This window comes from Salvia hispanica, chromosome 6 (assembly GCF_023119035.1).
Source record: "Salvia hispanica cultivar TCC Black 2014 chromosome 6, UniMelb_Shisp_WGS_1.0, whole genome shotgun sequence".
Lineage (NCBI taxonomy): Eukaryota > Viridiplantae > Streptophyta > Magnoliopsida > Lamiales > Lamiaceae > Salvia > Salvia hispanica.
The window spans coordinates 19951481-19975226 of NC_062970.1; the positions used below are offsets into that span (position 1 = coordinate 19951481).

The following is a 23746-nucleotide window of genomic DNA, read 5'->3' on the forward strand; positions in this document are numbered from 1 at the left end:
ATTGAAGCCAGACGATTGCATCGGCTCCTCTTAATAGTAATCATTATTTCAATACACATTTTGAACTAAGTTTCTACTTTTGACTCATCATACTTTTTCTCTGCTACCAACTTACTTGTTTGATAACTTGAAATTTCAAGCCAAATTTTATTGACCCTCGATCCCAGTTTTCCAGCTTTTTTCATTGGCAATAGTAATTTTCCCCTAGTAAAGATTATAGTGATGTATGTAGTACTATCTGCTTATAACGATTAAATCTAATATTTATACATTACAATCAACGTCTGGTAATTTAAAAATTAAATTATTTGTAAAATCTATAATATGAAAATTGAGAATAGGGGTTTTAAGGAATGATTTTTTACTTTTTTTTGTTTAATGACGTGGAGTCCATGATATTATTTTAAAATATACATAATCCCACGTAAATTACATGTAGCATCAGACGAATCATGTCAACATTATGGGATAGTTCTTGATTTTAATAAATATTAGGGATAGTTTATGGTGTTTTACATAAAATGAAAATTTGTTTGTGATTTGGTGAAAAGTCGTACTGGAGAGGCTGATAATTGATATGGACGGTGGAATCGGCTGGTGCAACGTCTCGACATGGGACTGTGATAAACACGGATTTTACGAGTTTTTAGGGTTTATATTTGGCTCGTTTTAAATGTCAATAATGCAAACTATATTAAAAATTGTGAAATATGACATCAGAAAAATGAGACATCTTTTATGGGACGAAGATAGTAATAAAATATGAACGAATAAAACATTAAATTTACTTACTAGGAGTACAATAAAAATGAAATAAAATAAATAATGATGAATGAAAAAAGGAAACAAGTAGTAATGACTTCGATTCAACAACTTTTCACAGAGTACTTAACATCCTTTCCTTTCAAAGTAGTAAAGAAGTCTGTCAAAAAAATTTCTTTGAAAACATCAACATAATAATCTGTTCACTAAAAAACGATATCAAACATAATTTTATTTTTAACGCGGCTATAATTTTAAACTAAATTTTTGACCGAAAATTTAAGTGCATCACAAATTTACAATTAAAATTTTAAATTTAGCATAAAATTCTCAACCCAAATATTTAAAGCCCAAATATACAATTCTGGCCCATCAAACTATAAAATTAACCCAGCCCAAATAAATAATTCTGGCCCATCGAACTATAAATCAACCTAAGCATTCATACAAAGATTATTTATGCTCCTTTGAAAATTTTTGACAAATATATTACTCCAATTTGTCTCCTAAAAATAGAAATTCTTTTAAGTTTTAGTTCATCCCTTTAAAATAAAAAATTTCTATTTGATATAAGTTCTTTCTCTCTAGTTAGGTGGGATCTCTTTTCCACTAACACACTGTTTTTTCTATCTCTCTCTTACTTTACCAATTTTGGATTAACACCTGTGACGCTTCAAAAATTTTCTATTTTTGGAGGACAAAGGGAACAGCTTTAGCCTTTATGAACCACACTTTTACGAATATTACTTTAATTATTTTTTCTATTTGTTTAATTATATTCATTGTTATATATTAATACTCATGTTGCCCAATCACTATATAGATTATTGACGGTGGACGGAGGAATACAGTAAAGTATACTGCCTCCATACCATAAAATGGTAACTATTTCTATTTTGGTATGTCTCTTAAAAATAAAAATTTTATAAATCTTTTATTTTAAGAAATTTTTGAATTACAAGTTACCCGTAAGGATTAATATACTTTTAACTTATGTCATTAATAATGTGGACTTCATAATCAATTAACGCTGCGTTCAATAATTTTTTTTTTCTCTCATTTATTTTACATATTTCCTCAGTCTCATTCTAAGCAAATTAATTTTTTTTTTTTGGACGAGATTTTATGCAATGTTATTTTATGAGTTAAATGGAGATAATAAAGTAAGAGATTAGGAAAAAATAGAAAAAAGTGATAGCTCCTATGTGAATATTTAATTCCGTGTTGCGTAAGGGGTTCGTCCATCCTCTAGAAGAAATCAAGAGAGAGGGAAAAAAAGGGAAGTGGAATGATCAAGAGCAGCTTGTCATTCATAATGGGCACAGCCTGTGGAATTTACATAGCCCAGAATTACAACCTTCCTAATCTTCGCAGCCTCTTCAACGCCGCCATTAACAAAGCTAAGCAAATCGAGCACAATTACCGCAAGCCCAAGCCACGCGATGACGATAAATAAATATGCCTACCAACTGTTTGTGGTATTGCCTTTCTACTCTATTTCCTTTTTTGTTTTGACTTGAATGATTTTATCACAAGTTAGTTACTCCTACTCCTTCGATGTTTCATGTTTATTTAGGAAAACTATAAATTGCTTATTTTATATTTTCTCTATGGCATTTCTTTATGGTTTAGGAGGAAATGAATGGGGAGGACGAAACGAGTAGGCAGCTGAGGCGAGGCACGGTGCTATAGAAACATGATTAGCCGTCTAAGAATTGATCACAGATAACACTTTATATCTTTCAATTCATTTGTTTTTCAGCATGTAAAGTATAAAGCATTTCATGTTTATATGATTTATGCCTAAGATATAGTAGGTATCAATTTGGGCTATTAAGGGAACAATGAAGATATATAGTATAATTGTACTAATACTTTTGAGTTTGAGTTTGAGTTTGAGTGTTACTCTTCTTTTATGAGAATGAGCTAGGGTGGGTGAAAACGCTCGTCTTTGTAACTTACTCCATATGAGAGGGCATTTTAGATGCAGGCATTCTTTTTTCATTGAGAATGTGAGGCGTAAAGGAAAACTCGTGGTTCTTCAACAAGGGAAGAGTCTCACCTGAGGTGACGACGTCGGTATAGTTATCGACACTTGTGGGAAGTTTGGATGTGATTCGCTCCTAAACCTTCCCTGATTGGCTGCTTCTTCCTTCCGGGATGTGGCATTCAAAATTGCAAAACAGAGGCTATGTAGTTAAGCATGGCCTGTGAATGGCAAGCAACAGATATATTTGGTGGACAAAGTCTGATGACCCAAAATAGGATATTGATATTGATGTGGCTAATATTTAAGTGTCAATTATATATTTGGACAATTGGTTGCTAATATCACAAACTTTGGTATAATTTCTAATTTTCCCAAAAAATTTTAAATGTGATCGTAACTATCACGAACTTTGATGTTGTTATCAATTTTATTGTTTCAAAAAATAGAAATGTACCATATTATTTGAGACAAACAAAAAAGGAAAATGTGTCATACTAGCTGGGACGGAGGGAGTACATTAGAGGCGGATTGAGCGGGACTAATCCGCTACTAATAATTAGCAGATGATTAATTATGTTGCTAAAGTTTTAGATCCCTTTTCGATGTCAACAATTTAGGGGCGGATTGGGTGTGCTACTAATCTTCCACTTACATTTAGTAAATGACTAAGTTTATTGCTTAAGTTTTTTTTATCCATTTTCTATGCCAATAATTATCCGAGGACTCAATCCGTTGCTAATCTGTCACTAAACTATCAGTAGCGTAATTTATTATGTTGCTAAAGTTTAGCACCAAACAATTTCACAAAGGTGTAAATCTGTTGCTAATCCATTGTCAACTTAATTATTTTTACTAGCGGAATTATCTGTTGCCAATTGGTGGTACACATCGAAAGAAAAAAGTTCACTACTATTTTTGGTGAATTAATTTAGAGCTATTTTCTAGATATGAATACTACTCCCTTCGTTCCGCAGTAGTGGAAGCGTTTCTTTTCGGCACGTGATTTAAGAAAAATTATGCTAAGTTGGTTAAGTAAAGGAAAAATAAAGTAGGAAATGAAAAAAGGAAGAGAGATGAAGAAAGAATGAAGTGAGAGAGAAGAAAGTAAATGAGAAGAAATGTGCAGACTTTTACTAAAAAGAGAAATGACTCACTACTATTGGATGTATCAAAATGACAAAATGACTCTACTACTATGGAATAGAGGTCCATAGAGGGAGTAGTAGAATTTACTATTGTGCATAGAAAATAGTGTTACTTAAACTATTAAAAAATATTTTAATATTGTTTAACATTTTCATTTGATTATATTCTTCTGCATATAAAATTTGGTGATTCTTAGTTAGAAACTAAAAATGGCTTGTAAGCATCATCTATTCTGGATAACAATTTTTACACTACACTTTGATTAGCAACGAACCTAGAAATGTACTCCATCCAATCCAATATATGTGATTGATATTTGTTGTCTCATTACAAGTAATAATTTCATTTTTAGCAAAAAACAGTAAATTCAATGGCGGATCCGGAATAAAAAATCGTGGAGTCGAACGAGATACTCCCTCCGTCCGTCATTAAGAGTCTCATTTCTTAGCGGCACAAGTTTTAAGAAAAATAAAAAAAAATTAGTGGAATAAGGGTCCCACTTGTATATAAATTTTAAATGAAATGTGAGTGAAATGAGTTAGTGGGAGTGTGAGAGGATGGGCGATACGATATATCGTATCGAAAAAGTTGTATCGTGTATTGTATCGAAATATCGATATGAAAGAATTCCATATCGTTATCGTATCGAAAGTTTCGATATATCGAACTTTCGATATGAATAATATCAATATCATTATCGTATCGATATTTCGATATATCGTTAAGAGCGATATATCAAAGATCGATACGATATATCGAAATATTGTTATCGTATCGAATACCTGTGTATCGAATAATATAATTTCAAAACTAAAAAATAACACAAAAATTTAATAAAACTTCAACACAATAAAATAAATAGTGTTCTGAGATATAATCATAATACAACACAACCAAGTACAAAAAAAACACAATAAAGTTAGAACAAACTCCATCACAATAATTAGCAAAATCTAGTAGTCTTGATCTTGATTCTTAAACACCAAACCCTTCTTCTTGTCGCCGGAGATGGACCGTGGAGGCGTGGACGACATGAGAGTAAGAGTGAGACTGAGTGTAACGCCCTGATTTTCGAACCCTAAAATTTTGCATTAAATGCTTTTAAATGCTGTGAAGTCTGTGGATTAAAGGACGAGCGAAATTATTAAATGATTCTATTTGGTGACCTAAGTTTTATTTGGAGTTGTTGACTGAGTCAATATCATTGAATATGTGACGTGGCTGTTGAATAGTCAATATTGTTGAATATGTGATGTGGCTGCTGAATAGTCAATATCGTTGAATATGTGACGTGGTTGTTGAATAGTCAATTCCTTTGAATTGCTAACGTGATTGTTCGAATAATTGGTGCGAGGTGAAATTAATGGTGGTGATTTAATTTCCTAAGGGTGAGTGAGATTTAATAGGTCCATCAATAACTATGTTACCCATTTTTCTTTGGAAATTTCGACCATTATTATTATTTGGAGAAGAATTCTATTTTCTTGGATTTAATTAATTGCTTGGGATGATTATCCAAATTAAATCCAAACCCGATTATTTCTATTGAAAAATTCGACCCCTATGTTTGTTTCTAGGAGATTTTGAAAATCTCCTATTAATTTGGAGGAGGAATTATTTTGTAATTTTAATTGATTTCGTGTTCACTCCCTTCCGTGAAATTAAATTCAAATAATCCTAGCAAATCTTACCATATCTAGGTAAATCTTGCCATATCCTATTTAAATTAGGATTTAAAATTTAAATCCTTGGGGGAGAAGCATAGAAATCACCTACTTCCTATTTTAATAGTGGGGTTTATTATTTTATTACACTCCGTGATATTTTATTCTATTCCGTGATATTCCAAGTAAATTCCATATGCTGATTAATCAGCATAGAATTCGAAATCCCCTTATTTCTCCCCAGAATTTACGCCAACTCCTCCCCCATATCTTCAAAAATCTCTTATTTATTTAATTGTGGGATTTAATTCTTGATCTCTATAAATACAAGAGAGAAAACAAACCTTAGCCCCACTACTACACGTTTTCTCCCTCTCTCCCACTCGCCTACTTCCTCTTCTACTCTCCTTCAACTTGTTTTCTATTGATATTCAAGATCTCTTCATTCTATTTCATAGAATTGAAGTTGAAACTCAAGAATTGTTGAAGAATCAAAAGCTAATACTTTGTTCTACCATTTACTTGAGATCCATATTTTCTTATCTAACCGAGTAATCGGTATTCTTGAAACCCTCATGCATATAGATCGAGCGAAAAGGGAATTTGATTGGTGGAAAGCATGTGGATATGTGTGTGTGCGCGCGCGCATCAGTGTGTGTGGGTGTGTGGGTGTGTGTTGTGTGTTGTGTGATAATACTTGTGCGTAACTATGTTTTGATTATAGATCTGAAGTTCGAAGTATGACTAAAATTAATATGATGCGCATGCCTTGGTGGTGAGTGTTAAAATAAAACAAATAAGTGGTGAAAGGAATGCTTGGGGCATGCATGATTTTGGGTTAGTTGATTGAGACTGATTGATAATACATATTATCTAAAGGTGATAACTCGCACGCGAAGCGCGATCCAAAGGGGAAGAAAGTACTTGAGAATTAAGCAGTCAAGGTGAGCTTCCTTTTAAATAAGGACGAAGTCCTAAATATTTTATCGATGGAAGTGAAACTGTATTTATTATGCTATGATTTGGATTTTAACGTGCCTATCTGATGTGGCTTTTGCCATTATTATTTAAATCGATTTCGGGTCCTCGTAGGGCCGCAAACCCTACTTGGATTAGTGTACACCTATGGTAGACCGTGTGCTAGCGTACGGGTTGGCCGGTCTAGTGGCTTGGTTTGTGGCCACATTCCAAGTCATGTATGAGCATATATGGTAAACGTCTATGGGAAAAAGACTGATCAGTCGACTTTTGAAATGGAAACTATTTTGAGTATCTCGGGCCTTTCTAAAGTTAAACCCCGATGATTACAGGTTGATGGCATGAAAAATACTATTTTGAATAACTTGTTTTCGGCATAAGTCCACTGGGTATTTCAAAATACTCAGCCCTGCATGTGCTTTCACTATGTGCAGGTTGAGCGGCGACGAGCAGTTGGTGGTGTTGAGCAGTTTAATTAATGTCTGACATGGTTGTCTTGAACTTCGAGTGTCGTGTCTTCACACATGACGTCACTCTTTCTCTTGAACGTTTTCAGCTGGAATATTGTTTTTACTTGTTACTTGTTTGACTCTGAACCTATTTCCTTATTTGATTTAAGACCTTGGTGTATTTTGGGATGATGCTAAACCGTTGTCGTTTTCAAATATTAAATATTGGTCAAACTCTTCTATGAAACCCTAGATCTGGTCTTCATTTGCATATAAGTGATGGAACTGGTAGCAGAAGCGATCGTTAATTTAATCGAACAAATAAATCACATAATAATCAGATCTATTTAGCAGATTATTTAGACAAATTCTATTCGCATAATTCTCACATGTATCATGCTCATAACTTGAATTGATCATGCTTTAAGTATTAATTGAAACCTAAAACATGCTTTTCTACGGAGCAGAAATAATAAAGAATTGACGATAGCTAGCGACTTCTCCACGTGACACTTTGATACTAAACCACGGATCTTCTCTCTGGTTCCCGAACTGTACTCCAATATCAGTGTGGGCTGATCTCACCATAATAGTAGGACTTAAATAAAAGAGACAGAAATTCAACTCTACGGAAGAGAGGAAAAATTCGACCAACACAGGGGAGGGCGAAATCTTTTAGGAAAACTAATAATTGTTGTTCTTTTTTCTGTCTCCTTTATTCTCCTATTTATATTAAGTTCCCTTTGGGCCCAAACAAGGATCTATGGAAGGTTTTGGATATGAGCTCAACCAATTTACTTTTTACTAATTAAATTGAACCCACAATTTAATACTCCCTCTGTCCCACGTTACCTGAGTCATTTCTTTTTTTTGCACACGTTTTGAAAAAATAATAATAAATAGTTAAAGTGAAGAGAAAGAAAAGTAAGATAGAGAGTGATGTAGAGAAGATTCTTAACTTAGTATTCTCTTTTTTACTTTATTTTTTCTCCACTTTAACTATTTATTATTATTTTTTCAAAACGAGTGCGAAAAAGAAGTGACTCAAATAACGTGGGACAGAGGGAGTATAAGCTTTAATTGGAATATTACGAGCAGCCACTACAGAAGTAATATTGAACTCTCACCATCCAAATCTGAAAGTATAAGTAATCCGGGTTTCTGTTTTAACTTTCATTTCCCGCGCTTAAGATAAAAATGTCCATTAATTAATTAATGTCTGATATGGACTTAATTAATTAACTTCTTATTAATTCCAAGAGTGGACTTAGCATGAAACGCTTATTTATTATTCTTAGAGTAATCAAACTCCAACTAGCTAGGTTCCGAATAATAAAACATTCTTTCGCGCTCCTCTTGAGGACATTATCAAACGAGACTCACCTCGCGCACGATTCAATATAATAGCAATCCTAGCACCGCTAGATATTAATCACCACTACCCAATATATCAGGATTATTGGGTTACGAAAAACCCGCACCATTTGATAAGTCAAAGTTATGCATAATTAATACCGTATGCTCAATGCTAACCTACATTGATTAAGAAACAAATATTTATCAAGACCTCGTCTTTCAATAGATAGCACAAAGACACGTCTTGCTGTTAGATCCGTTCAGTGCTTTACCACACCAATGTCATCTTATTTCAGTAAGGCTTAGAAATATGCGGACTGACATTGCAACCTTTCACGATGGATAGTCTAATTCCATCTAGGTCGTGAAATTCTTCTTTTTCTTTGTTTAGGACTGACCGTGTTACCTTAAAGTGGACGTTGCCCACAATCGGTCTACTAAAACAAAGACTTAGACTTTGTTAAGTTAACTTATACATTTAAATATGCAATTAACATCCATTAAATGTAAAACATAACAACATTATGAAAAAAATAATCTTTTTTATTCCTTGGAAAATAAAATAAGAGTTTTACAGTATTCAATCACTCGAAACGTGATTTCTAGTATACAAACTCTAACAATCTCCCACTTATACTCAAAACACTTTCGAATATACACAAAAAAATGTGCTAACGTCTAATTCTCCCACTTATACTGAAATCGGATTGAGGTCTTGTATTAGTCGAACTCCCATTCCTTCAACATGGCTCTCAAACGGCTTGACCGTTAATGCCTTCGTGAAAGGATCTGTCTGGTTGTTTTCTGACTCAATCTTGACCACTTGTATGTCTCTTCTCTGCATTATATCTCTAATGATATGATACTTACTCTCTATGTGTTTGCTCACTTTATGAGCCCGTGGTTCCCTTGAATTTGCCACAGCACAAGAATTGTCACAATAAATGGTGATGCTATTGGGAATATTCGTAACCACACCTAAGTCCAGAAGGAAGTTCTTAAGCCATACAACCTCTTTTGCAGCCTCTAAAGCGACCACATATTCGGCTTCCATGGTAGAGTCTGCAATGCATTTCTGCTTTACACTCTTCCAAATTACAGCTCCACCTCCTAAGGTAAACACATATCCGGAAGTAGATTTTATCGAATCTACATCAACTTGAAAATTTGAATCTGTATATCCTAAAGGACAGAGCTCGGCTGTATTGTAAACTAGAATCCGATTAAGGTACTTGAGTATGTTCTTTACGGTAGTCCAATGTCCTTGGCCCGGATTTGATTGATATCTTGCTACCATGCCAACATCAAAGCAAATATCGGGTCTAGTACAAAGCATAACATACATGAGACTACCAACAACCGAGGCATATGGTATCCTTCTCATCTTTGCTATCTCAGATGATGTCTTAGGACACATCTCTTGAGAAAAATGGATGACATGTCTAAAAGGTAAGAAATCTTTCTTGTCATCTTGCATGCTAATGCGTCTAAGTACTGTATCGATGTAAGATTCTTGGGATAAGCACAATGTTCTCTTTGCTCGGTCACAAAGGACCTTGATACCGAGAATGTGTCCCGCATCACCCATATCTTTCATCTCGAACTGGCTTGACAATCAAGTTCATACTGATGACAACATCTTTTTATTGTTTCCAATTAGAAGAATGTCATCTACATATAAAACTAAGAACACAACATTTACTTTTTCAACCTTCTTATATACGCAACTTTCATTAGGGCATTTTTCGAATCCAAACTTTTGAACAGTTTGATCAAAACACTGGTTCCATGATCTAGATGCTTGCTTGAGGCTATAAATGGTCTTCTTAAGCTTCCAAACCATGTGTTCCTTGCCCTTTACCACATAGCCTTCGGGTTGTTCCATGTAGATGGTCTCCTCAAGACTCCCGTTTAAAAATGCAGGCTTAACGTCCATTTGCCATACTTCCCAATCCATGTAAGCTGCTATAGAAAAAAGGATACGGATCGATTTGAGCATGGCTACTGGGGAGAAGGTCTCATCGTAATCAATGCCTTCCCGTTGGGTATACCCCTTAGCCACTAGTGTTGCCTTAAAGACTTTAACTCGTCCATTGGGTCCACGTTTATGTTTGTATATCCACTAGCTCCCAATGGCAGTACAGCCTTCGGGTAGGATAGAAAAATCATAGACGTCTTTGTCTACTATTGATTGTAGTTCCGAATCTATTGCTACGCAATGATCGACATCTGACTGCGCCTCTGCAAGATTCCAGGGATCAAGTACATTGATGTCTGAGGAGTGATCCATACACTCTCCCAAACCAATGTATCTTTCGGGCTCATGTGAGACCCTCCCACTGCGATGCGGCACTACAACATTCGGAGTAATAATTGAAGTTTCTGGAATTGTTGTTACATTAGGTACTTGTTCTTGGTTAATGGAACTTGTGATTGAAGTTAGCTCTTCAAGAGCTACCTCACTGTTGGACTTATGATTCATTACAAAGTCTTCCTCTAAGAATGTGGCATGAGTGCTCACAATGACTTTCTTATCTCGTAGACTATAGAATTCATAAGCTTTCGATCCTCTAGGGTAACCTATAAACACACATATCCGTCCTAGATTCCAGCGTAGTTGGATCCTTTTCCAATATATGAGCCGGACACCCCCACACTCTGAGATGTTCCAGATTGGGCTTACGCCCAATCCACAACTCATATGGGGTAGTAGGAATCGATATATGACTTGCAGATAGCAAGGCATATTCCCAAAATGAAATTGGTAACCGTGCATAACTCATCATCGATCGAACCATGTTTAACAAGGTCCTATTCCTTCTTTCAGCTACGCCATTCTGCTGGGGTGTGCCCGGCGCAGTCAGTTGGATTGAATTCCAGACACTAATAAGTAGTCCAAAAACTCGGCACTTAGGTATTCGCCTCCTCAATCAGATCACAGGCATTTGATACTCTTGCCATGATGCGTTTCTATATAAGCCTTAAACTCCTTGAACTTGTCAAAAGTTTCAGACTTGTAGCGCATCAAATAGACGTATCCAATTTTCGAGAAGTCATCAATGAAGGTGATGAAGTATCGAAAACCGCCCCTTGACTCGGTTGACATTGGTCCACACACATCAGTATGAACGAGCTCAAGTACTTCCTTGGCCCTATTACCCTTTGACCTAAAAGGTCTCTTAGTCATCTTGCCTTCTAAACAGGATTCACATTTTGAAAACGGTTGCTTCTCAAGACCTTTAATAAGATCTTGGTCAACCATAGCATGGATCCTTCTTTCGTTGGCATGACCAAGTCTAAGGTGCCATAAGTACGTTTCGTTCATTGAAATTGAAGGTTCTTTTCTTTTCTTTGAAACTTTCGATATAGCATTGAGTTCTGATTTACATTGATTAAACTGTGTAGAAGTGATTGTGTACAGATTGTTTTCCATGATACCACGACAAATATAAGAACCATCTTTCTTAATAACGCAATTGTCATTAAAAGAAATCGAATATCCATCAAAAGACAATTTAGAAACTGAAATTAAATTTCTTCTAAAAGAATGTATCAACAAAACATTCTTCAAAATAAAAAATCTATCACTACTAAAACGTAAATAAACGTCTCTCACTGCAACGGCCGCCACTTTTGTAGCGTCGCCCAACTGGACTTCGATCTCACGATCATGTAACCATCTTGTCACTTACATTAAGTCAGGATAAAAACATATATGATCAGTAGCTCCAGTGACTCGACTACTAGACCATGGTGCATACCTGTAGCCTTGCCCTTTTTAGGACAATCTGGCTTTCAATGACCTTTCTCTCCACACTTGAAGAATTTTCAAGTAGGCTTCTTGTCGGCCTTCCTCTTCTTCTTTCCCTTAGCACTCTTAGCTGCAACTGGTTTGGCGCCTTCTTCTCTCCTGCGCGAGGCCTAGGGCTAGAGGAATTAGGTGCCAAACTCAGCATAGCTACCTTAGCCTGAACCATGAGGTCCTCCGCCGACTGAAGCTCAGTCAGCAGCTCAGCCAAAGTGTAATCCCGCTTGTTCATCTCAAAGTTGAGCTTGAACTGCTGGAAGCTAGGGAGAAGGCTCTGAAGGATTATAGTAATCTGAGACTAGGGATCAATCGTCCCTCCCAAAACCTCAATCTGGTTGAGGTGGCTCATCATCTCGAGGACATGTTGCCTCACAGATGTGTCTTCCTTCATCGTCTTCGTCATGATACTCCGAAAAGCTTGAGACTTAGCCGTTCGATTCTAAGTACCAAAAAGATTTGCAAGATTTTGCATAATCTCGGCGGCAGTCGCCATGGTTGAATGCTGATTCTTGAGTACTAAAGACGTAGATGCCAACATGTAGCACTTAGCCATCTCATTCGCCTTATGCCACCGCTTATGCGCATTCTGAACTCCCACCGCTGCATTAGCTGCGGGAACTGGAGGCTGTGGAGTAGTGAGCACAAACTTGTATTCTTCTGCTGTGAGAACGATATCCAAATTTTGTGAGCACAAACTTGCACTTTTTATTAGCACTAAATATAGTTGCAAGTATACGGGGTAGATCTAGTATAGCTAAAGGTCAGTACCGGGTTGTCGAACACGGGGAATATAATTTACAGAATGTCTACCACATACTCAGTCTCATATACTATTTGGACACACAGTTGAGATTTAATTAATCTAAGAAAAACAGAAAATAAAAGCAAGTAAAGAAAGCAATTAAATGAAAACAGTGAAACAGTTTCGCAGTTTGCAGTTAACTTGGTTTGAGAAAGCAGATGAGACAAGGGAATCCTAGGGTAGTGATTTCATCAACTCATTAGTAATTCTAATTATTTAGTTCTATGTTCATCCGACTCAAGCTCTACTAGGAGTTATTCCTATCGTGTATCAACACTCATGTCACAAGTATTGCATTGACACATAAAATATAAACCACTCAAAGTCATCACCGATAAGAGATCACCAATCATCAAAGTAACAACCAAGCAGTTAAATATAAACCAAGGAATAATTAAAGTAAAACGAGTTCTGAACATTAAACAAAATAAAAAGAACTACATAGAGTCAATTACTTTCATCCCCTAGGATTCTATAAATTTAGCTATCCATAGACAGATAATCTAAATAAATATAAGCAAAATAAGACATGTTCAATCTAACAAAAATTAGATAAAACCCGGAAGAATTAATCTTGCTCTTGCTTGATCTCCCTTGAATTCTATGCTCCTTGTAGAAGATGGAGGAATTTATGTGTAAGGTAGGGGATGGAATTAAGGCTCTAAGATTGGTGAATAATATGAATTAGGTTACAGGGTATTTATAGGCATGTACAAGGTTTGGAGAAGGTAAATTTCGTTACCTATAGTGTAAGGAAAAGATTTGTCTTCAAGGTAATATCTTCTTTCCTTCCCTGAATTTTCGACTAAATTCCCGCCAGCATTTTGACAACTTTGCACGACTTTGGTAGAACGGCCATAACTCTCTCCACAGAACTCCGATTGAGGTGATTCTTGCACTGTCTTCAATTTCTTTTCAAGATGACGAGAATGGTGTGCAGAACGCCCTGATCAGACTTCAGGATCGCCGACAAATCAAGTTTGAAGACAGTTGTCGTGTGCCGCGTTTTCCCAGCGGTCGCTGGCAAGGTCCCAGTGACCGCTGGAGAGAGTCAGAGCCTTCTGGACTCTTTGCAGTGATCGATGCACATGTTGCAGCGGCCCGGGCGTCCTTCAGCTCCTGCTTCCGGAAATTCATCTTTTTATGCCCTTTTTTTGCTCTATTTTGCACATATCTCACAAAACACGTCAAAATACCAAAATGGATAAAATATGCGAATAATGGACATATAATGCAACTTTGACACTCAAAAAACGGACCAAATAATGGCCTTAAAACCGTGCAAAATCCGAGCATATCATAGACCACGGATCTTCTCTCTGGTTCCCGAACTGTACTCCAATATCAGTGTGGGCTGATCCACTGGAATACTAGGACTTAAATAAAAGAGACAGAAATTCGACTCCACGGAGGAGAGGAAAAATTCGACCAACACAGGGGGGGGGGGCAAAAATTTTTAGGAAAAATAATAATTGTTGTTATTTTTTCTGTCTCTTTTATTCTCCTATTTATAATAAGTTCCTTTTGGGCCCAGACACGGATCTATGGAAGGTTTTGGAGATATGGGCTCATCCAATTTACTTTTTACTAATTAAATTGAACCCACAATTTAATATAAGCTTTAATTGGAATATTACGAGCAGCCACTACGAAGTAATATTGAACTCTCCCCGTCCAAATCCGAAATTATAAGTAATCCGGGTTTCCGTTTTAACTTTCATTTCCCGCACTTAAGATAAAAATGTCTATTAATTAATGTCTGCTATGGACTTAATTAATTAACTTCTTATTAATTCCAAGATGGACTTACAATGAAACGCTTATTTATTATTCTTAGAGTAATCAAACTCCAACTAGCTAGGTTCCGAATAATAAAACCTTGTTTCGCGCTCCTCTTGAGGACATTATCAAACGAGACTCACCTCGCGCATGATTCAATAAATAGTTTTATTCATTGGAAGATAAAATAAGAGTTTTATAGTATTCAATCACTCGAAACAGTTATTTTCTATTATCCAAACTCTAACAATAAGTCCTTTTAAATCGCGATCACCCGCATTTATTTACCCTAGAAGGGCGGTCCTGATACTGAGAGAGAGAGACAGCGTGAGGGGAGCGATAGGGTTCCAAATCCTCTTCCCCTTATTTTTAACGGAAGTCTAATCATATAAGTAGAGAACAAGGCCCAAGCCCAACTTTAGTCTTCTTCCCCAATTATCCCCATCTCATTCACGTATCACAGATTTACAGAGTCAAGGGCAAAATTCCGAACATTGTAGGGTCGGGAAACGATAAGAGGAATTTTCTGGCTATTCTCTAGGGACGATGGTGGGGTCGGCCGAGCCCACTCAACCCTACCTCCATCCGCCACTGAGTACATTTATTTTTCATATTTTATTTTTTATTATTATTTTTCTATTTTATTCTCTCACCTACTTTATTTTTCTCCACTTAACTCAATAAATATCATTTTTTTAAATTGTTTTCATAAAGAAATCCATCACGTGCATGTATTTAAGCAGAGCAAAGGCAATAACATTTAAAATATGATCCCACTAATATACAACACTACATTCTATATTTGTATAATTATTCTCGTACATTACATCTATTTATAATCATTTGAAATTTATTCATTTAATATAATTTGATTTATCGCGTTTTAACAATTTCATATCAAAATTTTAAAAGTTATTAACGTCATTTTAATTTTTTTCCCTTGTCACCTAATAACACGTAGTATCAATTTTTTTGACCAACTAAAGTTGATATATATTATAGACAAAATTACATCATGAATGTTAATTTCAGTGTCACATCTAGGCAGAATATGTTAATTTGGGATGTGATCCAAAATTATCAAAACATTTGGTGTAATTCACCAATAGATTCACATTATAGATCATGAAAATATTCGAAACTGGTAAAAAAAAATTACTCCTACTTTGCAATTTTCACAAACCTTATTGCGTTCGTATCTATTTCGTCACATTTTGACATTGAGCAAAGGTAGTGATAGATTTTAAGTAAGTGAATGCATGTCATCCCATGATTTGAATATCCTTCACTAGGAAACTCTCCACTAAATTTCCATTTAAATTGCACCAATCTCTATATGCCATGTTTATAAAGTGCGGAAAAAAATCATCTAGGTCAATTATTTTTTTTCTAGTGTGGAAATTATTCCTCAGTGCAGGTGTTCAAAAAGTGCATTAAATTTCAACTTCATTTACCAAAATACTACTCCCTCCGTCCTATAAAAGATGTCACGCTTGTGTGACGATACATGATTTTAGAAGGTTTTGTTTTGTGTATTAAATGAACAGAGAAAATATAATTTTTATATTAATGTGAAAGAGAATTTTTTCCAAAAATGGTAATATAACATTTTTTATGGGACAAACTAAAAGGGAAGTGTAATATTATTATAAGACGAATGGAGTATTTTAATTAAAATGGCATTGTTTAGTGTGGAGTTGGTTCAGCAATAAAGTGATAATGCATGTAATCAAAGATTTCAAATTTGAGTTGATTTTTAAATTTTTTATTCATTTATCCATAATAATAGAATGGCATTATTCAATTCTTGTGATGAAAATTTGAAATGAGATTCTTCAACTAGAAAATTAAATTGTTATGGATGCATAACCAAATTAATCAAGGGACAAACACAATACATGTGTGCTCTACCAGACACGATTCCATTTCTTGTCCATACACTTGACCAAACTTGTAGTATTAAAGAATGTATATTTAAAAGGTTATGTCATCTTTATCCATAAGACCATAACTTATCAACTCAGTTAACATAATTGCATAAGCTGACACTTACAATAAACACCAAACAACTCACAAAATTGCATGTGATATTTCGTGATTTTCAGTCTTTAGAAAATAACCGGGAGTTAGTGAAATTTGTGTCTCACTTATATATTTTAGTTTTGTAATAAAATATAAATAAAATAAGTTGATCGTATGTGAAACCAATTTCCTATTTATGATTAAAGTAAAATAAAACTCTTATTACGAGACTTAGGGAGTACAAAATAAATTGAATGCTTGCGGCGCAGTAGTAAAATTATAGAGGTGATCTATATTAAGTTAAAGATGAGTCCACTTTATTACTATTAACTAAAAAAATAGGAATATTGCTTCCTAATATCATGAAATTTTTTAAAATTTATTTTTTGCACAACTTTAAAGTTCCCATATAATATTACTAATTTTAACCGTTGTTAATTTTTTTTTTAAAGCGATAAAATCCAGCTACATTTCATTTGTTTTTATATCACATTAAATATGGTTACTACTTAAAAAAAATATACTAGTGATGTGATTACAAAGTCCCTAAAAGCGAAATGATTATCCATTTCATTTTAATTTAGTTGGATTTTGTAACCGATAGAAAAATTAAACAATTTAAGTTGTCATAGAAGTAATCAATTTTACATTTTGAGTTATTCCACCACAAGTGATCAATTTTCTTTTTTAGCTAAAAACAAAGCTTCAATCATTTCTTACGTTATTATCACTTTATCTCTTTTACTTTTTGATGCTTTACTCTCTCAATTTTAACCAATGTATATTATTTTTTTAATTCTCGTGTCCAAAAGATATCTATCCCTTGTAATGGGCAGAGAGAGTACGCCATGTTTAAAATTCATTAAAATAAATAAATATTCAAAAAGTTTCATAATATTACTATATGTCAGTATCATCTTCATGAAAGTTTCTGTAGATGCAAGAAGCTATCTCATTATCTAAGAAAAGTATTTAGTCAAAACATCTAAAAATCACCGGCGACACACAGCGGGCCCCACGTTTCTAACACTTTCTAGAACTCTTCCTCACTTTCTATACCCCACCCCACCCCCACTAGTGTATCTATCTATATATATAATATATATATATATATATATATATATATGCGCCATGTTTTCTTTGCCTCCCACTATTTATTGATTTAAATTCCCCCAAGAAAATCCCCAAAATCGAATACAGTAATATTTACACGGCAGAGTGAAGGCATGATTATGAATGATCCATCTCCAATATGACTATCCAAATGGAATCGGCTGACGACGTCGTTCATTCTCGCGTTTTCCTCTTCGGATTCTACTGCTGGGGCTGGGAATTCCTCACCGCCTTGTTGCTCTTTAGTTGCTGATCTCATTCAATTTCTCTTCCCTTTCAATTCCAATTGTTATCAGTCCACCAGATTTAGATTTTGTTTTTCCAATTATTCTTTTCAATTTGGGGGAAATGGCGCAGCGGTCAGTTCCGGCGCCGTTTCTGACGAAGACGTATCATTTGGTGGACGATCCGGCGAGCGACGACGTCGTCTCGTGGAACGAAGCGGGGACGGCCTTCGTCGTCTGGAAAACTGCGGAATTCGCTAAGGATTTGTTGCCTAATTATTTCAAACACAACAATTTCTCCAGCTTCGTTCGGCAGCTTAACACCTATGTGAGTTTGTTTACCTTCTCAACTCTTCAATTGATTTTATTTTACATCAAATTAGATGCTCTGCATTTCTTTTTGGTGCGATTGAAGTTTTTAGGTGTTTTCAAAATTGTTGGAATTCAATTAGTTTAATAAGTCCAACTTCAGAGCATCGGGATTTCTAGGAATGGATTCTGTTTATTTTAGGAAAAAATATGGAGATGGAAGTGAGGGTTAAGCTTTTTAGGTGGAAAAGTAGGCTGAATATCAATCTCCAACGTGTTTCAACATGTTACGTTACCCAAAATTTCCCCCAATTTATTCACAATAACTTGTTGCTATAATCAAGCAATAGCAATAGTCTCCCTCAGTACTAATTAAATTGAGTCAAAAATTTTGGCACTAAGATTAAGAAATTTTGTTGAAAAATAGGAGATATGAATAAAGTTAGTAGGAAATATAATAGAAGAGTAAATTAGATGATCGAAATAAATTAAGAGTAATTGATATTTTTTTTTCTAATAAAATGAAATCACTCAACTTAAATAGGAGATATGAATAGAGTTAGTAGGAAATATAAAAACTTAAATAGGAGATATGAATAGAGTTAGTAGGAAATATAAAAGGAGAGTAAATTAGATGATCCAAATAAATTAAGAGTAATTGATATATTTTTTTTCTAATAAAATGAAATCACTCAACTTAATTTAGATAATTTAGATGGAAGGAATATTATTTTATTATTTTTGGATTCAACAATATTATTGCTTTAGTAAAGAGATCTACATGAGTTCAAATGGGTTGGTGGGATATCTAAAGTCTAAACGTGTTGCTCGAATTGTCCAACGAATTCTTCTGCTAATTAAAAAATATCAAGCAATTATTAAATACTCAATCTAAAGTCGGATCTGTTTATTTAGGCGGTTCGAATTCTTCTGCTAATTAAAAAATATCAAGCAATTATTAAATACTCAATCTAAAGTCGGATCTGTTTATTTAGGCGGTTGTCAAATTTTCTACCATAATTAAAGTCGTCAAAAGGGGTTGTTAAAAATTAAAATAGTGCAAGAGTCTTCAATTTATGCTAGGACTAGATAATCTCCACGGCGGGCTAGAATAATCTTGTAGTAGTTGTATTGAATAGATAAGTACTTTTTGTTCTGTAAAATAGACATATTTTGGTACTATTATAGTAGTACTGCATAATTGCATAATTGGTAAAGTGAAAAACAATTATAAAAAAATTAATTGGAGTATTAATAGCTTGTACAATTGATAAAGCAAGAAATAGATAGAAAGAAAAATAATTAAAATATTGTTAGCCGGGAATAAGATTCTTAAAAAAATTACTAAAAATAAAAGTGGATTATTAATATGGAACATACTGTAAGTAATGTATATTTTTACGAGGAAGTGGGAGCATTAAGTTTTAATCTATATTAGGTATTAAAGATTTTGCCTCCAAATGTATGTAAGTTGAATTTAGATGAATTAATGCCACCTTGAATAGCAAAAGTGGTGTAGACTATATTATTCTGTAATTTGTTTTTTAAGACATGTAGTATATATTTGAGATGTCCGCCTCACCATTAATTTGGAGCGGTTAATAATCTGCAAAAAATAGAATAAATTGAAAGTGTACACATAATGATTGGTTCATGTAGAAGAGCTGTATATTGATACAATCACGACCAATTATCTAAAACGCCTTATGATTGGTAATGAGAAACTAATTTAAATTGGAGGCTGCTAGTAATTTAGTGTTTGATTTTAAAATTATGTTGTGTTGATAATAAATAATGAAAAACGGGTCAATGGAAAATATGAGAAGATAAGAAGAAGAAAAACGGGTCAAATAGAATATTACTTGGCATAATTTTTTGATATTATTATTTGGCATAAAGTTGGTGTGGTCAAGTCTTGATACGATTAAGATAGCACAATCTATGACATGGTGATAGTATTCTAAAAACATTAATAGAAGCACATGCATGACTAGTTCTTGTTGTGATGGAAGTAGATGCTTTTCTAGAATTTGCATTTATTCCTTGGGTTGTTTTTGAAAAACGTTAAACCTAATGTTTATGAGGTTGTATGACCTAAACAAAAGTGGAATTTATTTGAATATTGAAAATACCAGTTATTGGATATTTTTCCAACTAGCATAATCTCATCAATGGTAATTCATATTTTGGAAATGATCATGTTTAATGGTTTTAGACAATGTTTTAAAAATCGGACCGGCCGGCGAACCGGCGTCGTTACTAGTTCACTGGTTCAACCGGTTCACTGGTCGAACCATTGGTTGAACCTGAATATATAATAAACACATATATAAATATTGTTAAGAAATTTAATATTTTTATGTATTAAAATAGATGATGTTTATTAATTTAAGAAAATTTATTTCGTAAAATAATATTAGAATTAAATACGAATTAGGTATTAAGTTTAGATAAAAATATTCATTGATGTCAATAGCTAGGGTATATAAATTAAGTATGTAATATAAAAAATTTATTTATAGTAAATAATGAATCTTATATGGTACTAATAATAATATAGATGGTAAGTAGAGCATCATTAAAATATAGAGGATGATAATTATTTATATTATAATTAACAATTATATTAAAGAATATAAAATTAAAATGAATTATTAGTTTTTGTAGATAAAAATTTAATGGTTAATGTATAAAAATATTTGATGTTCAAATTGTTCAATGAGCTCATGTGGTGGAGTGGTAGAGGTCTTCTTATGTAGAAGAGAGGTCATGAGTTCAACTCCTACCAACAACAAATTTTAAAAAATTTTAAACAAAACAATACTAAACCGGTTTCCGGTTCACGGTCCGGCCGGCCGGTTCTGCCGGTTCAAAGCGGTTCAATGCATTGGTGGTTTAAAGGAGTGAACCGGACCGGACTACCTACCGGTTCGCGGTCCGACCGGTTGAACCGGCCGGTCCGGTCCGGTTTTTAAAACATTGGTTTTAGACTTTAGTTGTCATTGTCAAATTAAAAGTTTTTATGTAAAGAAAACTAAGTGGAATTTGAGCCAAATGAGCTGACTAATTGGTATCCTAAAGTGACGTTCGATTTCTTAGATAAAATAGTAAGTAGTAATATCTAAGATTAAGTTGTGAGATTATTTTAGTTGAAGGAGGCTGGCTATGACTAATAATCATATAATTATCCATCTTAAATTGAGTTATGAGATTCCATCTCATGAACCAAACACACTACGTATTTAATCCCGAGATACAATCTTGCAAACCGAATCGCCCCTAACTAGACGTGCATATGTTCAGGGTTTCCGAAAATCAGTTCCTGACAAATGGGAATTTGTCAACGAAAACTTCAAACGAGGGAAGAAGGAGCTCCTTGTCCAAATCCGCCGCCGGAAAACCGCTATCATCCAGAATCCGGCCAACGGGAAAGGTGCGGCCAGCGACAATCTGGCTTCCCCAGAATCCTCGGGCGAAGACCTAGGGTCTAGCTCAACCTCATCCCCGAACTCCAAGAACCTGGAGACTCAGGTGGCGACGGCCCAGCTCTCGGACTTATCTGGTGAGAACGAGAAGCTGCGGAAAGATAACCAATTGCTCAGCTCCGAACTCGCGCAGACCAAGAAACAATGCGACGAGCTGATCGCCTTCTTGAAGCAGAGCGTGAAGGTGGCGCCTGACCAGATCAACCGCATTATGAACCTCGGGGAAGATACCACTGGGGATGGGAACACTGAGTCTGATGATGACGACGACGATGATGATAATGATGATGATGATGATGAAAATGAGAATTGCCTGAAATTGTTCGGAGTTGTGGTGAAGGAGAAGAAGAAGCGGGGATGCGGCGGTAGCGCTGATTTGTGTGTGCCCCATAAGAAGCAGATGAGGCCATGGATGGAGAGCAATAAGGTGTGTAACTGATGTTGAGATCAAAATAAGAGTAGTTTTCAACAGAGCTACTCTTTTTTCATTGTTTGTTGTTAGTTAGATCAAAGGAAAATGGGGTTTCCTTAACATATAGTTTATGGTTGTGTAAATCTATTGTTGAAGACATGAACAATATCATGTATTCTTTCTGCTTAAGCTCTCGAATCGGTAGACTGCATATATGTTTTTGTACCATATATAATGTTGATAGAAATAAAAAACTAAAAAAGTTGGTACTGGTTTAAAAAATAATAAATATTAAAATAAGTAATTATTAGTATAGTTAAATTTGAAAAAAGACATGAGTGGAATTAGGTGAGCACTTAAGCAACTGTGTTTCCATTATTTAGATTTTGCAATTAACTAAATAATTAATGGCCTAAGCCCAATAAAATAGGAGTAACTGATATACTTTTTTATTCTAAGATATGATTATAAAATACTCTCTCTCATTAAATATGAAGCATTTTTCTCAGTACAAGATTTTATATAGTTTATTTTATGAGAAAATCAAATAAGAAAATACTACATACCCTTGGTTGTTTCGGGGTTAATTCATAAATTAAGTTGTTGGGCTGTTTTTTCCATGCTATATACCCTTTGTTTAGTCTATCTACAAATTTAACCTCTATTGAAGTTGGGGAACTATATTTAAAAAATTCTCAAAGTTAGATCTTATATGATGATTATTGAAAATTCATAAGTTAATTAACGAATTTTATATGTAATCTATAATGTAATCTCATAGACAGTAGATCAGATAAATAGACCCTAGGGCATACTCCTACGAATAAAGAATAATCTTTTATGTTGTTTTTTTTATGGACGATGGTCTGCTATTCTCGTCACCCCAAATTGATTCAACCTTAAATCTTCTTGTCAATTATCCAAACTCAAAAGTTTGAATATTGCATGAGCAATAACTCAAACTTCTAAACTCAAGGTAGAGAAAATATCACAAGAGAAAGAAGAAGAGAATTTCGAAAATTTCATTATTAAGGTTATGAAATTTTTTAAAATCTCAAGCACCGGGAATAGTCGCTTATGATTGAGTCTCCTCTCATTTTTATAGAGCATTTGTTGGACTTGGTTAGGGATTAGCCCTTAACATAATAGACTTCTATTTAATTAAATCAACCTAATTTAATTAAAGTTTTTAAGAAATTTAGTGTTATCATGATTACTATAGACTTACCATTCAAATTAAGATTGCATAATCATGACACCTTTATAATTAATTTCATATTTCGTATTTAATATATTCTGTAATTATTAATCCAGCGAAGTTACTGCTAAGCTCAATTTAATGCTAAGAGTTTTGAAATAACCTTATCTATAGCTAGTTTCTATAAAATATAAACTTGATCAGAACATCTATTGTGGACAACACCCATCCGGCGTAGTTGAGACATGG

General features: G+C 34.3%; 2 protein-coding genes across 2 annotated transcripts; both read left to right on the forward strand.

Annotated features, from left to right (window-relative positions):
• The first annotated feature begins 1640 nt into the window (after nucleotides 1-1640).
• Nucleotides 1641-2678, forward strand: LOC125194878. The gene is made up of 3 exons (XM_048093097.1): nucleotides 1641-1661; nucleotides 2015-2240; nucleotides 2395-2678. Exons 1-2 carry the CDS (start codon nucleotides 1641-1643, stop codon nucleotides 2216-2218), a joined length of 225 nt encoding a protein of 74 aa, XP_047949054.1. The 3' UTR covers nucleotides 2219-2240; nucleotides 2395-2678.
• Nucleotides 2679-17894: 15216 nt separating this feature from the next.
• On the forward strand, nucleotides 17895-22527 carry LOC125197160 (heat shock factor protein HSF24). Its single transcript, XM_048095870.1, has 2 exons — nucleotides 17895-18421; nucleotides 21706-22527. Exons 1-2 carry the CDS (start codon nucleotides 18218-18220, stop codon nucleotides 22324-22326), a joined length of 825 nt encoding a protein of 274 aa, XP_047951827.1. The 5' UTR covers nucleotides 17895-18217; the 3' UTR covers nucleotides 22327-22527.
• Nucleotides 22528-23746: the final 1219 nt, after the last annotated feature.